This window comes from Strix uralensis, chromosome 3, assembly GCF_047716275.1.
Source record: "Strix uralensis isolate ZFMK-TIS-50842 chromosome 3, bStrUra1, whole genome shotgun sequence".
NCBI lineage: Eukaryota > Metazoa > Chordata > Aves > Strigiformes > Strigidae > Strix > Strix uralensis.
Window position 1 is genome coordinate 1,871,858 of NC_133974.1, and position 14,670 is coordinate 1,886,527.

The 14,670-nt window shown below is 51.0% G+C and overlaps 1 protein-coding gene across 5 annotated transcripts in view; it reads right to left on the reverse strand.

Moving 5' to 3' along the window:
* Positions 1-14,670, reverse strand: part of NCOA1 (nuclear receptor coactivator 1) — a 190,189-nt gene that overhangs the window by 32,113 nt on the left and 143,406 nt on the right. For all 5 annotated transcript variants that reach the window (XM_074861273.1, XM_074861271.1, XM_074861275.1 and 2 more), the window contains 5 exons: positions 8,943-9,037; positions 5,256-5,433; positions 3,164-3,343; positions 1,753-1,848; positions 520-660 (listed from right to left, as the gene is read on the reverse strand). In XM_074861273.1, the coding sequence (XP_074717374.1) occupies positions 520-660; positions 1,753-1,848; positions 3,164-3,343; positions 5,256-5,433; positions 8,943-9,037 (690 nt within the window). The remainder of the gene's footprint in view (positions 1-519; positions 661-1,752; positions 1,849-3,163; positions 3,344-5,255; positions 5,434-8,942; positions 9,038-14,670) is intronic.

The window sequence follows — 14,670 nt, forward strand, 5'->3', positions numbered from 1 at the left end:
AGCTGATGAAGACCAGCCAGGCTGGGAAGGTGCAGCAGGACGCTGCCGCTGCAACCCTGGCAGAGTTACAGCTCTCCGGAGACTGAGCGACCTCCTGCTCCTACGTCCCTGCCTTCCCCACATCCCTGTTGTGAGCATCGTTGCCGACACAGCAAAGACACCCACGAAAGAGCTGACAGAGCAAAGATGCTCACGAAAGAGCTTCCGCTTCTTCTGCTTAGACACTGGGGACGGCGTTTGTGAACGGCCCAGGAAAAAAAAAAAAAAAAGATCATATTTAGCTCTGATTTGTCTCAATTCTGTATTTCTTGAAAGGTGAGAGGGAACCTCCCAGCTGGAGGAGCTCCTACAGCGTTACTCAGTCCTTTCCCCTCTCTCTTTGGCACTCTGTGATTATTATTGCAGCATTTATTTTTCCACAAAGCATTTATCCAGCAAGGAGGACCGTGCCCAGGCTTCTCCTTGCAGCTCCTGCTGCTCGGCAGGAGAGTGCGCCAGTGAGGAAGAGGAGCCTGTTACCTTCTTGAAAGAGCTGTTTGGCGTAAGATGGCTCTCTGCCCTGTGGCTGGAAGAAAGCGTAGATGCATTTCCGCACCAAATCCTCCCAGCCCGTCCTGCCGGCAGCTCTCAGGGAGCTGGTGTCAATGGAGATGATTTTACCTGAGCAGAGAGAGAGAAGCCACGTTACTCAAGCTCAGCATGAGAAGTCCCTCAGCACAAATAGGTCCATAAATGTGGAAAATGAAGCCACGTCCTATTTGGGCCAGGCAGCAGTGGCAGGAACACACAAGGAGGTCGGTCCGGAAGGAGGTGGAGGTTCAAAAAGTTTGCTCTGGAGCACGCACTGAGCTCTATGCACACCTTGGCCAGCCGAAGGGGACATGAAACCCAACAAGAAACACCTTTGTGCGAGGGGACCCTCACTGCTCCAGGGCTGGGGACCCCAGATTCACACCCTCACCCAGTGGGACACCCTCCCAGCCACCTTGCCCACATCTGAGGGTCCTCCAAGCAGGATCTGCTTTCTCCCTCGACGTGAAACACCAGGCAGCTTTGCCGGCTGTTTTACAGCCATGGGCAGGGAGCAGCAAGCAGAGAAAACATTCATTAAGGGTTTTCAGGCTGCAGGGAAGTCCGGGGTGATGATTAACTACCAGAAAGAAGGTCACCAGAATGACTAGAAAGCAGTATCTGGTCAAGATAAAACCTGAGTCTGAAAGTTGACGACTGTTTCATTCCCATCAATCAGCAACCTCAACAGCCCCCTGTCCTGGTTCTGCTGGGATAGAGTTAATTTTCTTCCTAGTAGAGGATTCAGTTTTGGATTCAGTGTGAGAACAACACTGATAACACGCGGATGGTTTAGTTGTGGCTAAGTAGCACTTAAGTGAAGGATTTTTCAGTTTCCCAGCGAGGAGGTGCACAAGGAGCTGGGAGGGAGCACGGCCAGGAGAGCTGACCCCAACTAGCCAAAGGGCTGCTCCATACCACAGAGCATCATGCCCAATATATAAACTGGGGCCAGTTGGCTGGGAGGGGCCAATCGCTGCTTGGGCATCGGTCAGTGGGTGGTGAGAAACTGCCTTGGGCATCTCTTGTCTTTTCTTGGGTTTGATTTCTCCTTTTGTTATACTCCTTTTCATTACAATTATTATGCTGGGCTCATGCTAAAGGGTCCTGCACTGCACCGCTGGCCTCTGATCTTCAGGGATAACAAATCCTCTGGACTCCCTGGCATCGCTGGGACGTTACCTGTGGTGTCTTGCTTGGTCACGAAGGATTCGGAAGGGGTGACGGCTGCCGATCGAGGTAATCGTCTCGCGATGCATATCAGACACGACTGGAAATCTGCCAAAGTGGGAGGCGGAGAAGGCACCGAGAACATGAAAATCAGACGTTACAACCACCACTTGCATTTTAAAATTTTAATTAAAATACCACCACTGGGCTTGATTGCCACGTCCTGCCCTGGAAGTGTTTACCCTGAGCAATCCTCGGGCCCTTCAAAACAAATAGGCTCTGTCTAAACTCTATAAAATTTTCTGGAAAAGAGGTTTCCAGTGCTTGGAGAAATTAATTGTAAAGGCTTCTCAGATCTGGCAGTATCGTACAATAAAAGTCAGCACTAAAAGCCAGCAACTGTCGGCTTCAGGCAAAGTATTTGGTCATAAAATACTGTAATTTATTCCTTCCAGTCATGATCTCCTGTGTAAACCACAATGGATTAATCCAGCTAATGCGCTGGAAAATAATAGCTGGGACACCGAAAGGAGAGTTAGGGCACTTGCAGGAAAGCAACAGCCCCCACGGTACCGAGGGAACCCTGCCTGTCCTGTGTCCCCAGGCAGAGATCTGCCTGCAGGCAGCAGTTCAGCCCAAAAACATGCAGGCAGCGCTGTGGTCTGGCAGTGGTGAAGGCACAAGGCGGGGTGTCAGGCACCCACATCACTCGCTGGGAAGGTGCTGCAGCCTTGGCTTTGGTGGGTAATAAAATATTGCTCCTTCCTTAAGGAATATTGGCTGCAAGCAACCCCGGAGGCAGTTCTGGGGGGCCAGGGAAGCAGGATGGCTGGAGGGCATCGGCTTGAGGGCAAGAGGGAGCGAGAAGCTGCAGCAAAATTCAGGCATCTCCCCCGCTGTCTCCTCTGTGCCAGGCATCGGCTGTGCCCGGCTGGGAACAACCAGCCCCACCAGGCAGCTCTGCGGGGTGGTGGCTGCTCCTCCTCCTGCCTGCACTGCCATCCCCATCCCGAGGCCTCCTGCCCACACTGCCAGTCTCATCCCATTCCTCCTGCCTGCACTGCCATTTCCACCTCAGTCCTCCTGCCTGACCTGGCCTCCACCTTGGTCCTCCTCCTCCTGCCTGCATTGCTGTCCCTACTCTGGTCCTCCTGCCTGCACTGCCATTACCACCCCAGTTCTCCTCCTGTCTGCACTGCCATCCCCCCATCCCACTCCTCCCCCTGCCTGCACTGCCATCTCCACCCTGCTCTTCCTCCTGCCTGCACTGCCGTTACCACCCCAGTTCTCCTCCTGCCTGCACTGCCATCCCCACCCTGTCCTCCTCCTGCCTGCACTGTGGTCCCCACCTTGTCCTCCTCCTGCCTGCCCTGCCCTCCCGAGCCTGAATGCAGGGTCACAAGCAGAGGATGCTCTCCCCTACCTTCTCCTTCCTCCTTGAAGGACTTGGGCTGGGAGACGGTGAAGCACTGCATCACCTCGTAGCGCTGACGAGCCTCCTGGTTCTCCGCACCTGGCTCATCAGGCGGCCGGATCAGCATCCTGCAGCTGAAGGTATGGCTGTTGCGCCTGGTCGCTTCTTGAGGCCAAGGAACTCCATTTACTGGGGGATGGACAAAGGAGAAGGAGAGGGGTTGTTAGGAGCTGTGCCATGCACACACGTCCCCCTGACTTCCCAAGGACCCCTCAGATAAGGACACAGAAGGAAAAGTGCCGGCATGGGGGAAGAAAGCAGCTCGCTGCCCAGGTCAGGGGTGAGCCGAGAGCAGAGCCGGGGGCAGAGCTCTCCCCGCCAGCCCCCAGGGCTCCTTTGGACCTGCTGGAGACCCCGTGTCCAGACCCACACTCCCAGCCAGGCCTTAAGAGCACCTACAACCCCAAATGAGATCACTACATCATCATCACACTGACATCATCACAGTGTCATCACACTGACATTCACCAGTTGCTCCTTCCATCGCTGGGAGATGCTATCATCTCCATCTTACGGGCAGGGAAACTGAGGCAGGGGGGCTCTAGAGCTTTTGGAATACTCCTGCCTCTTGCTGTTGTACTTGAAATCCCTCTGAGGCGATGCTCACGGGACTTCTCTGGCAAGTCCAGCTGAGACTCTCCATAGAAATGGTTATTTTCTTTGCTTCCTCCTCATTTCTGGAGTAAGTCGGCAGCTAGATCTTCTGGTGCTGCAGCAGCAAAAACCTTCCCCTTTGATTTTTTTCTATAACCTGGATTTTTCCAAAAACCTTTGGGCACCAGTTGGCTGATTTTTCTAACGCTCTACAACATCTTCACAGATATCCATATGCAACCCAAGTGATTTTGCCACCAGCAGATTACAAAGCTTTCATGCAACATGATCTATGAGAAGAACTGAGGGACTTGTGACATCCAAGAAAAGAAAACACCCAGCCTTAAACTGGGTAATCACAGGGAAAAGACGATGCCTGAACCTCTACAGGCTCAATCTGATGAGTGCCCAGAGGTTTAGGTGATTTAGGACATCATTACATTTACCCAGAAGGAAGACAAGTGTGAATTTAAAAAAACCCCATTATTTTTAAGTCAAGCTTGGGAAAAGCTCATCTTCTCTTGTGTTTCTTCAAAGGGGTGAGTGGAATCAGTGATGTCCCACCTGCATTAGCCACCCTGAGGATGCTTGTCTCCAGGCAATGAATAAAACCTTCTGCTTCACTTGCTTCCAACACCCCACAAGTGCCTTCACCACACGATGCTTCCTCCCACCCTCCCAGCTGTTTGTTTTTCCAGTGTAGGGGACCATCGTGAGCTCACCGCTGGCACTGTGACCTCTCCTCACACTCCAAGGTGCAGCACATCCCCATGCCAGACACTTGGGCTCTGAAACCAGCGCGGGACAATCACAGAATCACAGAATCATTCAGGTTGGAAAAGACCCTTGGGATCATCGAGTCCAACCCTCAGCCCGACTCTACAAAGTTCTCCCCTACACCACATCCCCCAACAGCTCATCCAAACGACCCTTAAACACATCCAGGGATGGGGACTCCACCACCTCCCTCCAGCTGGGAGGACATTCTAAATGAACTGGGATCAGCCAATGGGCTCAGTCCCCCTAAATTAACACCTCGAAATCTTCCTTCTCATTTCCCTAAAGCTCCTATTTGTGCCCCTCGCTTTGGGCAGACGAGTCGGTTCTTCCCACCCACGAGCCAGAGTCGAAGGCAGAAGTTTTCTTAGCAGAGACAGACAAAGGGAAGATGACTTGAATATTGTCATCCACCGGCTATTTATTCAGAAATCTAATACTGATTTTTCACTGGTAGGATGTATTTTACTAGAAAAAGATTTATGGATCACTACCTGCCTTGGGTATATCTCTAAATTTCACAGTAAACAATACAAAAAATAATAATATATATGAATAATATATATACAAAACAATATAAAGCCAGCTTTACTGAAGACACAACAGCATTTTTGACAGCTTTCTCCAAGCACCAGCTGATAAAAAAAAACCACCTCAAGGGTTTTCTTACCTAGAGACTTCGGCAACAAGTTCTTGACGAACTCGGCATGATCCCCCACGTGCAGGATGCTGTAGACACTGGTGTTCATGAGCTCCTCCTGGTTATAACCCAGGTAGCTGGTCACGTTCTCAGAGACGAAGACGATCCTCCCTTCGCGGTTTACGACGAAGAAGAAGCCATCCAAGGCCTGCAAGGGGAATAAATCCGGGCAGCGTGTGAGCAGCAGGTCCCAGAGAGGGTCAGGATGCTCCCTGACCATGGACAACCTTCCTCTGCCTCTCACACCTTGGCTTCATCCCCGCTCTATATTACAGCAGCAATCAAATAACAGCACATTTGCTTAAACACATATTTAGGTCTGCAACTTCCTCGGCTGAGGCCGTCCCTGCCACTACGGACGGTGCCAGCAGAGGAGAAACAATTCTCTTCCAAGGGCCAGAGCAGTCAGAAAGGCTCTAATTTGGCAAGCCACTGAAATTAAGCATATGCCTGATTTGCTTAATTACAGCCCAAGAATGACAGAGCCTTTGCATCGTGCAGAATAACAGGTTTTTTCATGCATTTAGGATGCAAGTAGCAAATTCAGCCCTGCAATCAAACGGAGGGGGACAAGTGCAACCCAGACCAAATCATACAACACGGGGAGATCTTCTGCTTATTTTAACGAGGACACCATCAAGGTTTTTAATTCACTGCAGTGGTACTGGGGAGGTGATGCTTTCTGGTGCTATGAAATAAGCTCAGAGCTGCAGAGCCCAGTGCTTGTGCGAGGAGCCCTTGAGAAGGCTGATTGCTGATTTACACTCTTGCAAGCGTGCATCACCTAAAATGCTTCATCCAGGCAGGATCTGGTTTTCCTGGAGTCTAATTCCGACTTATCCTGCTCATCAACAGCAAGCTCTGGTGGACTGTGATCCTGCAACTAGATCTGGCCATATCCCAGAGTGGGAGGCGGTGCAAGGACAGGAGAAACTTGTGATGCCCCAAAATTGGTACCCGCAGCGTCGCCCTCTCCTCCCTGTCCTCCCACTTGTCTGTGCCAGCAGAGAGTTCCTCCGAAGGAGAACACCCAGGCTTTATTTAATGCAGTTTCTAAAAACCAGGTTTTGCTGTAGAGCAACATTAAGTGCAAGAAACAGGAAGCATTTAAAAAAGAAAAAAAAAAAAAGAAAGAAATCTTTTGTCAAAATGGTTCTGGCAGATCGGCTGCAATTTTCCTTATTCCCAGCTGTTGCCAAGACAACCAGACTTTGCACTTTGGGAGCCCAAAAAAAAAGACCCAGGCTGGATGGTAAACCCCACCTGGACCCTTCTCCCAGGTGATGCTGGTTTTGGGGTACTGGGAGAGCAGGGAAGGGGCAGGGGAGCTCCAAGGTGGCAGCCGGTGGGGATGCTGCTTGCACACCTCCCCTAATAGCCCCCATTCTTCCAGCAGCAACACTGGGCATTTATCTATGGTTTAAATATTAAATTACTTTATCAGCATAATTACTTATAGAAGTCAAGCCTGAACAACAGGTCAAGAGGCAAAAAACCTTCCTAAAAATGAACGAGATCCTTTTTAATAGCCCTTTTGATCTCCGCCTTTCTGGGTTTGAAAACCCCGCCTGAGCCCAGGACACCCAGAAGAAGCTGGAAGTCCTTTGGGGAATGTTTTTAGGCATGGGAGGCTGTGGATTGCTGGGGGACCAGTGAAACCACTAATTGCTTCTCACAGTCAATCCACATGGAAAATAAACTCAGCATGGTAAGGGCTTGGCATCCTCAAAGTGCTTCAAAGCAGCCACGGATGCCGCGGAGCATGGCACAGGTCAGAGTCAGCATCTCCAGTGTGCGGGCTTCACACACGAGGACAGCAATTAGGAAATTATTCCTCAGTTTGTATAGATAATAACCGTAATCTAAACATGGATTTTAAATCAAATAATACACGGTGGGTTGTTTACAAAGTGGTATTGACTGAGCAGTAACGGCACCACCTCTGCATTCCTTCCTGCAGAAAGGATGCATCGATACCCGATCCAAGCACGTGGGGTAATTTTTAGCCATGAGCTAGCTGATTTAATTAATTTTCTATTTTTTTATTTTATTTTATTTTTTAATTTTCTAATTTTTATGATGACCTCAGGTTTTCCAGGGCCATTTCTACTACCGATGTGCTGCCATCCCTGCTTTGCCCTGCTCCCCATCACCCAAGGTGCCGGCTACCGCCGAGGCTCCTGGCCACAGTGAGCCACATATTGCCACGCGTGGTCACAGACACGAGGGGATCGACCCCAGCTGAAGGATGCTCTGGTGAGCCAGCTGGCCCCACGTTCATCATTTAAGCGACGTAAAGGTACGTTCCCAAGACCGCACTGTGAAAGATGTGGATTTACTGCGGACCCTGTTCCCTCTCATGGTTTTGTTGGCTCTGCCACTGCTCTCGTAGGATGCCTTCTCCCAATATAACCCAAATACTGGAGTTTTCTTGAGGATCTGCCGCCTTCTCCTGCGTCACTTTATATTCCCAAGCCTGTTTCTAGCACCCAGCGCACCCCTCAAAACCCACGTGCCTTTCCCAGCCTGATTTCTAAGTCCCTTCTGCATTTTTGCCTCTGTTAGACCAAGCACCTCTGTAGCCAAGCTGCCAACTCCCCATTAACCCCATCCCAGCACCCATTTTCCATCCTTTCCACAAGTCAGACCCTTCGTTAGCTGCCAACCCCCTTCCCATCCCTTTTGCATTAATTCCTCCATCTGCAGAGTCACCTCTTGCAGAGTTTTACTAATTTTGACACCCTCACTCCAGGGCTCAGGGAAGACAAGCGTGGTATGGGGAGGGGTTAAGCAGGTCTTCAAAAGCATGTGCAGGAGAGCTCCCCACGGCCTCCAAGCATCTTTTGGAGATGCACAAGAGGCCAAAAATGTGATGCGGGGGGGAAGTCTCTCTCCCCAGGAATCCTGAAACCCAGGCTGGCTTTCTGTCTCCAAAATGATGCCACATTTCACCTCCCAGCTATTGGGCTCCCAACAGAAACCACAGAGTAAATCGTTGGACTGTGTCATGTCAGCAATTACGCTCTTACAGTTAATTAAATGAATCAGATGAGGATGTTGCTTCCTTTTGGTCTTTGAATGTGTAATTTTATCAGGTGGTTTCAATGCAAGAAGGCGGCTGTGGGATGGTGCTGGTCATCCCCAGGGAGGAAACCCCCAGCCCCAACCCCAACCACCCCCCATGAAATTACTAGCTGAACGATTTAGGATTTGAAGTTTATCTCTAGGGCCTGTGATATAATCTAATAACCCTCCTATAATAACCTTCTCCATACATTATGGTGCCGTCAGGTTGAACTCTGACCTTCCTCCTGAGACATGATTCTTTCTGATTTACTGATATCAGCCAAAATGCAGAGCGCCCTCCTCATCCTCCCTATTTCCCAGAGGGCAGAAGGATTCCAATCTGCTCAAAAAACCATCTATCCACGTTACCTAACTCACTTCCAAATGAGGACGGGGGCTCAGTTTAATCCCCACTTAGAAGAAACTCAATATTTTAATGCTGATACTACAAAGCTATCCAGAACAGCTTCAACTTAACCAAGTCCAAGCTCCATCAAACTTGGTTAAGATTCACTTTCCAAGCCATTTGCTGAAACAAAGGACTAAAATCAGGGAGCCTGGCAGGATTAGCAACAACATTTTAGCACCTACCTCCAGAAGAAGAGGTCCCAGAGACTCCTTCTCAATCACACCTTGGCTGCTGGATGAGATGTCGGACTTCTGGACTTCATCATCAGCTGCTTTCTCTGTAGTAAAGGAAAAGGGACATTTCAGCCAAAAGAACCATCATTTTTACTACTGAATTATTACCAATAATAAACAAAATATTGACTGCTTGTCATACAGGCAACGAATGATGTGCACCAAAAGACTCCTGCATTTTCACTTCATCCCTCAGTCCCATGAAGATATACTGTAATTTCTAATTATTTATTTATTATTAAAAAATAAGGCAATAATTAGATCAGTCAACCACTAGCAGGAAGGAAAAACCTATCTTAAGCAGAAGCCTGCAGAAAGAGGCATCCAAAATCAACATTTTGAAAAGGAAACGGTATATCCAGTTTAGCACAAGCTACAGTATTTGATCTGGAACTTTTCAGACAACACTTTTAAGAAATAACTGCTGGGAGGAATTAATGGAGAACAGGCTGTGCCAAAGGAAACCTGCTGGAAAAAAAAAAAAAAGCAGCTCATAACACTGATGTGCAGGGAGCATCCCGGCTGCTGGTCAGCTGGAGCCAGCGGGGTCGGGGACGGGAGGAGAGCGTCTGGCACGGAGTGGGTGATGCTGCTGGAGGAGCCCAGCCCCAGCCCTGCCACAAATTCTCATGCTGTATTGCTGAATAATCCCTTTGGGAAAAAAACGACCCAAAAAACCCGGAGAGGAGGCCCTGTTATTTATCTCGCACTCCCCCAAAAGGTGCTAGCCACGTCGCGCAGCTACTCCAAGGAATTCAGGATAAATCCAGCAGCGAAAGGCGGGTGGCAAGTGGGATGTGATAAAGCCAGTGATCACGGGCAAGTGAGCCACGATGCCGCTGGTGTTTCAGGGCTGTTTCGTTTCACTCCTCCACATCCACGACCGTTTTCCCCTGGGAAAGCTGGGAGAGTCTCTCAGCCTCTCTGGATGTGATCTGGGAAGGATGGGGAGAGCAGCATCTCCAGCACTACAGGACACAGTTGAGAATAAAGCCTGATCGCTGGGAGTGATTGGGGAGGCTGGTAGTGCATGCCCTGGCTGGGCACATCTGGGGCTACAGATGTATTTGCAAAGAGGAGATTAATTATTGTTTAATCACATGGTTTGGGTGGAATAAGCGCAGAAAGAGGCAAGTGAGAGCTAAACCTTGATGGAGAGGATGCCTGCTTCGTTGCTGGGGCATCACTTAGCAAGGGAAAAGCAAGGATGTCTCAGATAGCAGATGTTTTTTGCCTCAGAGATGTTTTGCTCTGAAATGTGAAAACTCAAGCTCCTGGGGACAGCCAGAGGGGCAGGGTATTACCCACTGCACGTCAGTGCCCGTTGGCACTGGCAGAGGAAATTATCGGCCGTGCAGGATGTGAAACAGCACAGGAGTCCTGAAGCATCCTTGGTCCAGGCTCACACGGGCGGCTTTGATGCAGGTTTTGATTAAAAATGAAAAAGACTCTGTGGCTAGCCAAAAAATGACTTGATACTTCATCCTCTATTAATTTTACACCATTTACAAGGTTTTCTCAGGTGCCAGAACCACAAATTCAGCCTAGTAGCTGAAAATTAAGCTGTACACTTTCTGTATAACTGTCAATTGTTTGTATAAAGGAAGATGCTGGGACTGGGATGCAGCTGGTGATTTGGACAACGTGCATGGTCTGGGGGGATGCAGCCCCATCCTCGCAGGCTGTGCTTCCCCGCAGGGCAAGAGTGATCTCCTGGGTGTGCTGGGTTGACCCTGGCTGGACATCAGGTGCCTCCCAAAGCCGCCCTGTCACTGCCCTCCTCGGCTGAACAGGGGAGAGAAAATATAACAAAAGGCTCTTGGGTGGAGATAAGACCAGGGAGATCACTCACCAGTTACTGTCATGGGCAAAACAGACTCAACTTGGGAAAAGTAACTTAACTTATTGCCAATCAAATCAGAGCAGGGTAATGAGAAATAAAACAACTCTTAAAACACCTTCCCCCCACCCCTCCCTTCCTCCCCAGCTCAACTTCACTCCCTATTTCTCTCCCTCCTCCCCGCCAGCGGCGCAGGGGGACGGGGAATGGGGGTTGTGGTCAGTTCATCACCCCTTGTCTCTGCTGCTCCTTCCTCCTCAGGGGGAGGACTCCTCACACTCCTCCCCTGCTCCAGCGTGGGCTCCCCACGGGGTCACAGCCTCCTTGGGGCATCCCCCTGCTCCGGCGTGGGGTCCCCCATGGGCTGTGGGTGGAGATCTGTGAGGTCCCCGTGGACCTCACAGCCTGCCTCACCGTGGTCTTCATCACAGGCCGCAGGGGAATCTCTGTTCCGGCACTGGAGCACCTCCTCCCCCTCCTTCCTCACTGACCTTGGTGGCTGAACAGTTGTTTCTCTCACATAGTCTCACTCCTTTCTCCGGCTGCAATTGCTCTCCCACTTTTTTTTTTTCCCTTTCTTAAATATGTTATCACAGGCATTATCACCGTAGCCGATGGGCTCGGCCTTGCCCAGCAGTGTGTCCCTCTTGGAGCCGGCTGGCATTGGCTCCATGGGGAGAAGCGTCTCGCAGCTTCTCACAGAAGCCCTCCCTGTAGCCTCGCCGCCACCAAATACGTGTGCGGTGCTGGGACCTGGAGGAAGAAAATTGCCTGAACTGGTTTTAAGGGAGATGGCAGCAAGTTGTGAACTTTACTGCCCAGCAGGACAAGGGAAAAGGCTCCTCAACCCACAGTGCCTTGTGTAGGACCTGGAAACCCTCATGGTCATCGATAAATACATGTTTATCAATCAAATGTATATGTGTATCAACACACCAGCTTTGCCCAGCCTACATCTGTCCGTTCCCAGAGGGCAAGAGAGGTTTTCTCAGAATCACAGAATCACAGAATCATCTCAGTTGGAAAAGCCCTTGAAGCTCCTCCAGTCCAACCATGAACCTCACCCTGACCGTTCCCAACTCCACCAGATCCCTCAGCGCTGGGTCAACCCGACTCTTCAACCCCTCCAGGGATGGGGACTCCCCCCCTGCCCTGGGCAGCCCATTCCAACGCCCAACAACCCCTTCTGCAAAGAAATACTTCCTAAGAGCCAGTCTGACCCTGCCCTGGTGCAGCTTGAGGCCATTCCCTCTTGGCCTGGCGCTGGTTCCTTGGCTCAAGAGACTCATCCCCCCTCTCTGCACCCTCCTTTCAGGCAGTTGTAGAGGGCCATGAGGTCTCCCCTCAGCCTCCTCTTCTCCAGACTAAACCCCCCAGTTCCCTCAGCCGCTCCCCATCACACCTGTGCTCCAGACCCTGCACCAGCTCCGTTGCCCTTCTCTGGACACGCTCGAGTCATTCAATGGCCTTTTTGGAGTGAGGGGCCCAAAACTGAACCCACTCATCGAGGGGCGGCCTCACCAGTGCTGAGCCCAGGGGTAAGATCCCTTCCCTGTCCCTGCTGGTCATGCTATCGCTGATACAAGCCAGGATACCATTGGCCTTCTTGGCCACCTGGGCACACTGCTGGCTCCTGTTCAGCCGGCTGACAATCACCCCCCCCAGGTCCCTCTCTGACTGGCATGGTAACCCAGCATGGTTAAACCACGAAGGAGCAGCACCCTCCCAAGGAAGATACCCAAATCTCTTCCAGGGATGGAAGAGCTTCCCATGCACCCAAACCCATGGGAGATGGGCGGTACCATAGCATGAGAAGCAGCTTTTTTTCTTACTCTTAATATATTGATGCACTTAGAGGCAATGCACTGGCTTTCAGCCCGAATCCTTTAATTGGGCTGTGGGATCCTCCTCCTGCTTTAGTGAAATAGTTTCATCTGCCAGCTCCAAGGCTGTTATTCAGGAGGATTCAGGTGAAAACAATGTACCATCACTGTCTCCCTCATGCCCGAGTCCTTCTCCTTCCCACCTTTGCAGCCCTGGGGATCCGGGAGCAGATGGATCCCTTAAAGTTCCTGCTAACCTTCTCCAGGGTGGCACATCCCAGCGATGCAAAACTCCTTCAAAGTGTCAGCGCATCCCAGATAAGCACTTTGGTTAACGTGCTTAAACGCAGCTCTTTAGCTTTTCCATCCCAAGCACATGAGGAATATATGTCAAGCAAACCACCAGTTTGCATTTTAACCCATTAATCCCAATTTTCTTTTTTTTTCCAGCATTAATTGCAGCGGTGGCTCTGCTACGCCAGCGACAGGCCGATGCTCTCGGGGAGCATTGGTCGCAGGCCAGGAATGCCCTGTGCTCGACACAGCCAAACACAGAGCAAATTCCTGGTTCCCCAAGCTCATAATCTCATTATAAAGCTGGACAGACAAATCCACATGACAATAAACCAACGGGAGCAACACGAGCCCCGGCGCTGCTGCTGTTTGAGGCTGTTGGGATCCAGCTGCAGGGGCTTTGGCAGCCTTGGGCATTGTAAATCCCTATCGCACAATAAAAGCCCGGCCTGCTGACGGCCCCGATTGGGACCTAATTGCTGCAAACGTGATTAAAGCAGGGTTTTTTTTTTTTTTCTTGCAGCACAGAGAGAAGCTATTTTAAATGCATTCCTCAAATTACGCCCTGATTTTGTGACATCCAGGGAGATGTCTGGGTGCCTCCGGCGTCTATAGGAGCCACGGGGTCCTCTAAACTCCAAAAATACCAGGTCAGTGGAGTTGAACTGTGAGATAAGTGTGTTATAACCAGGTCACCCAACACCAACAATACTGCGGCGGGTGCAGCACCCGCTGCCCACTGCAATGCCTGGGAACACTGCGGTCACTTTGAAAACAATCTTGTCCCGTGCCAACCCCGTGCAGCCAAGCTTGGCACGGGCAGAGGTGACATTTCCAGCTCAGCCCTGTTATTTCACGGCCACACGAGCCTTCTGGCTAGAAGCCGCTGATTCTTTGCAGGATTAGAAGGAGGGATGGGGAAGGCACAAGGCTGGTGAGGGATGGAGGACGCTGCTAAAGCATGCCGGGACTGGAAGAGGAATGATACGCTCGGATGCCCTGATGTTGGAAGCGATGGCCAGAAGCACAAGGCAATGGGAACAGATTTTGCATCACCAAGAGCTGCTCTCCCCGTCCCCCAGCCCGGTGGCACCCAGCCGTGGCTGGGGCGGCCAGCCAGGCTGCTCTCACCGTGCAGCTCCTCCCGGGCTCGGCACGGTGGAACAAAGACACAGAGCAATGCTTGGGGGGGTGGAAAAAAGGGGTGGGAGGTGAGCAGAGTAAAAAGCAACACCCCTGGCAAGGCGAGGGCTGACGGCGGGCTGGCAAGCTGCTGAAGCAGTGGGGTGCAGCCCAGGCCGGGGGGATGACGGCAAGTCGAGGCATGCAGATGGGCAGCTGACCCATCCGGAGCGTTTTCCCTCCTGATTTTAGAATGCATCAATGTCAAAAGTCCCTTTATTTTTGTTAATAAAAGCCCAAAGCCAAGAGCACACACAGGAAAGGCAAATCATAGAATCATTCAGGTTGGAAAAGACCCTTGGAATCATCGAGTCCAACCCTCAGCCCAACTCTACAAAGTTCTCCCCTACACCACATCCCCCAACAGCTCATCCAAACGACCCTTAAACACACCCAGGGATGGGGACTCCACCCCCTCCCTGGGTAGCCTATTCCACTCTCTGACCACTCTTGCTGGGAAACATTTTCTCCTCATGTCCAGTCTGAACCTCCCCTGTTGCAGTTTAAAGCCGTTCCCTCTTGTTCTGTCACTAATTCC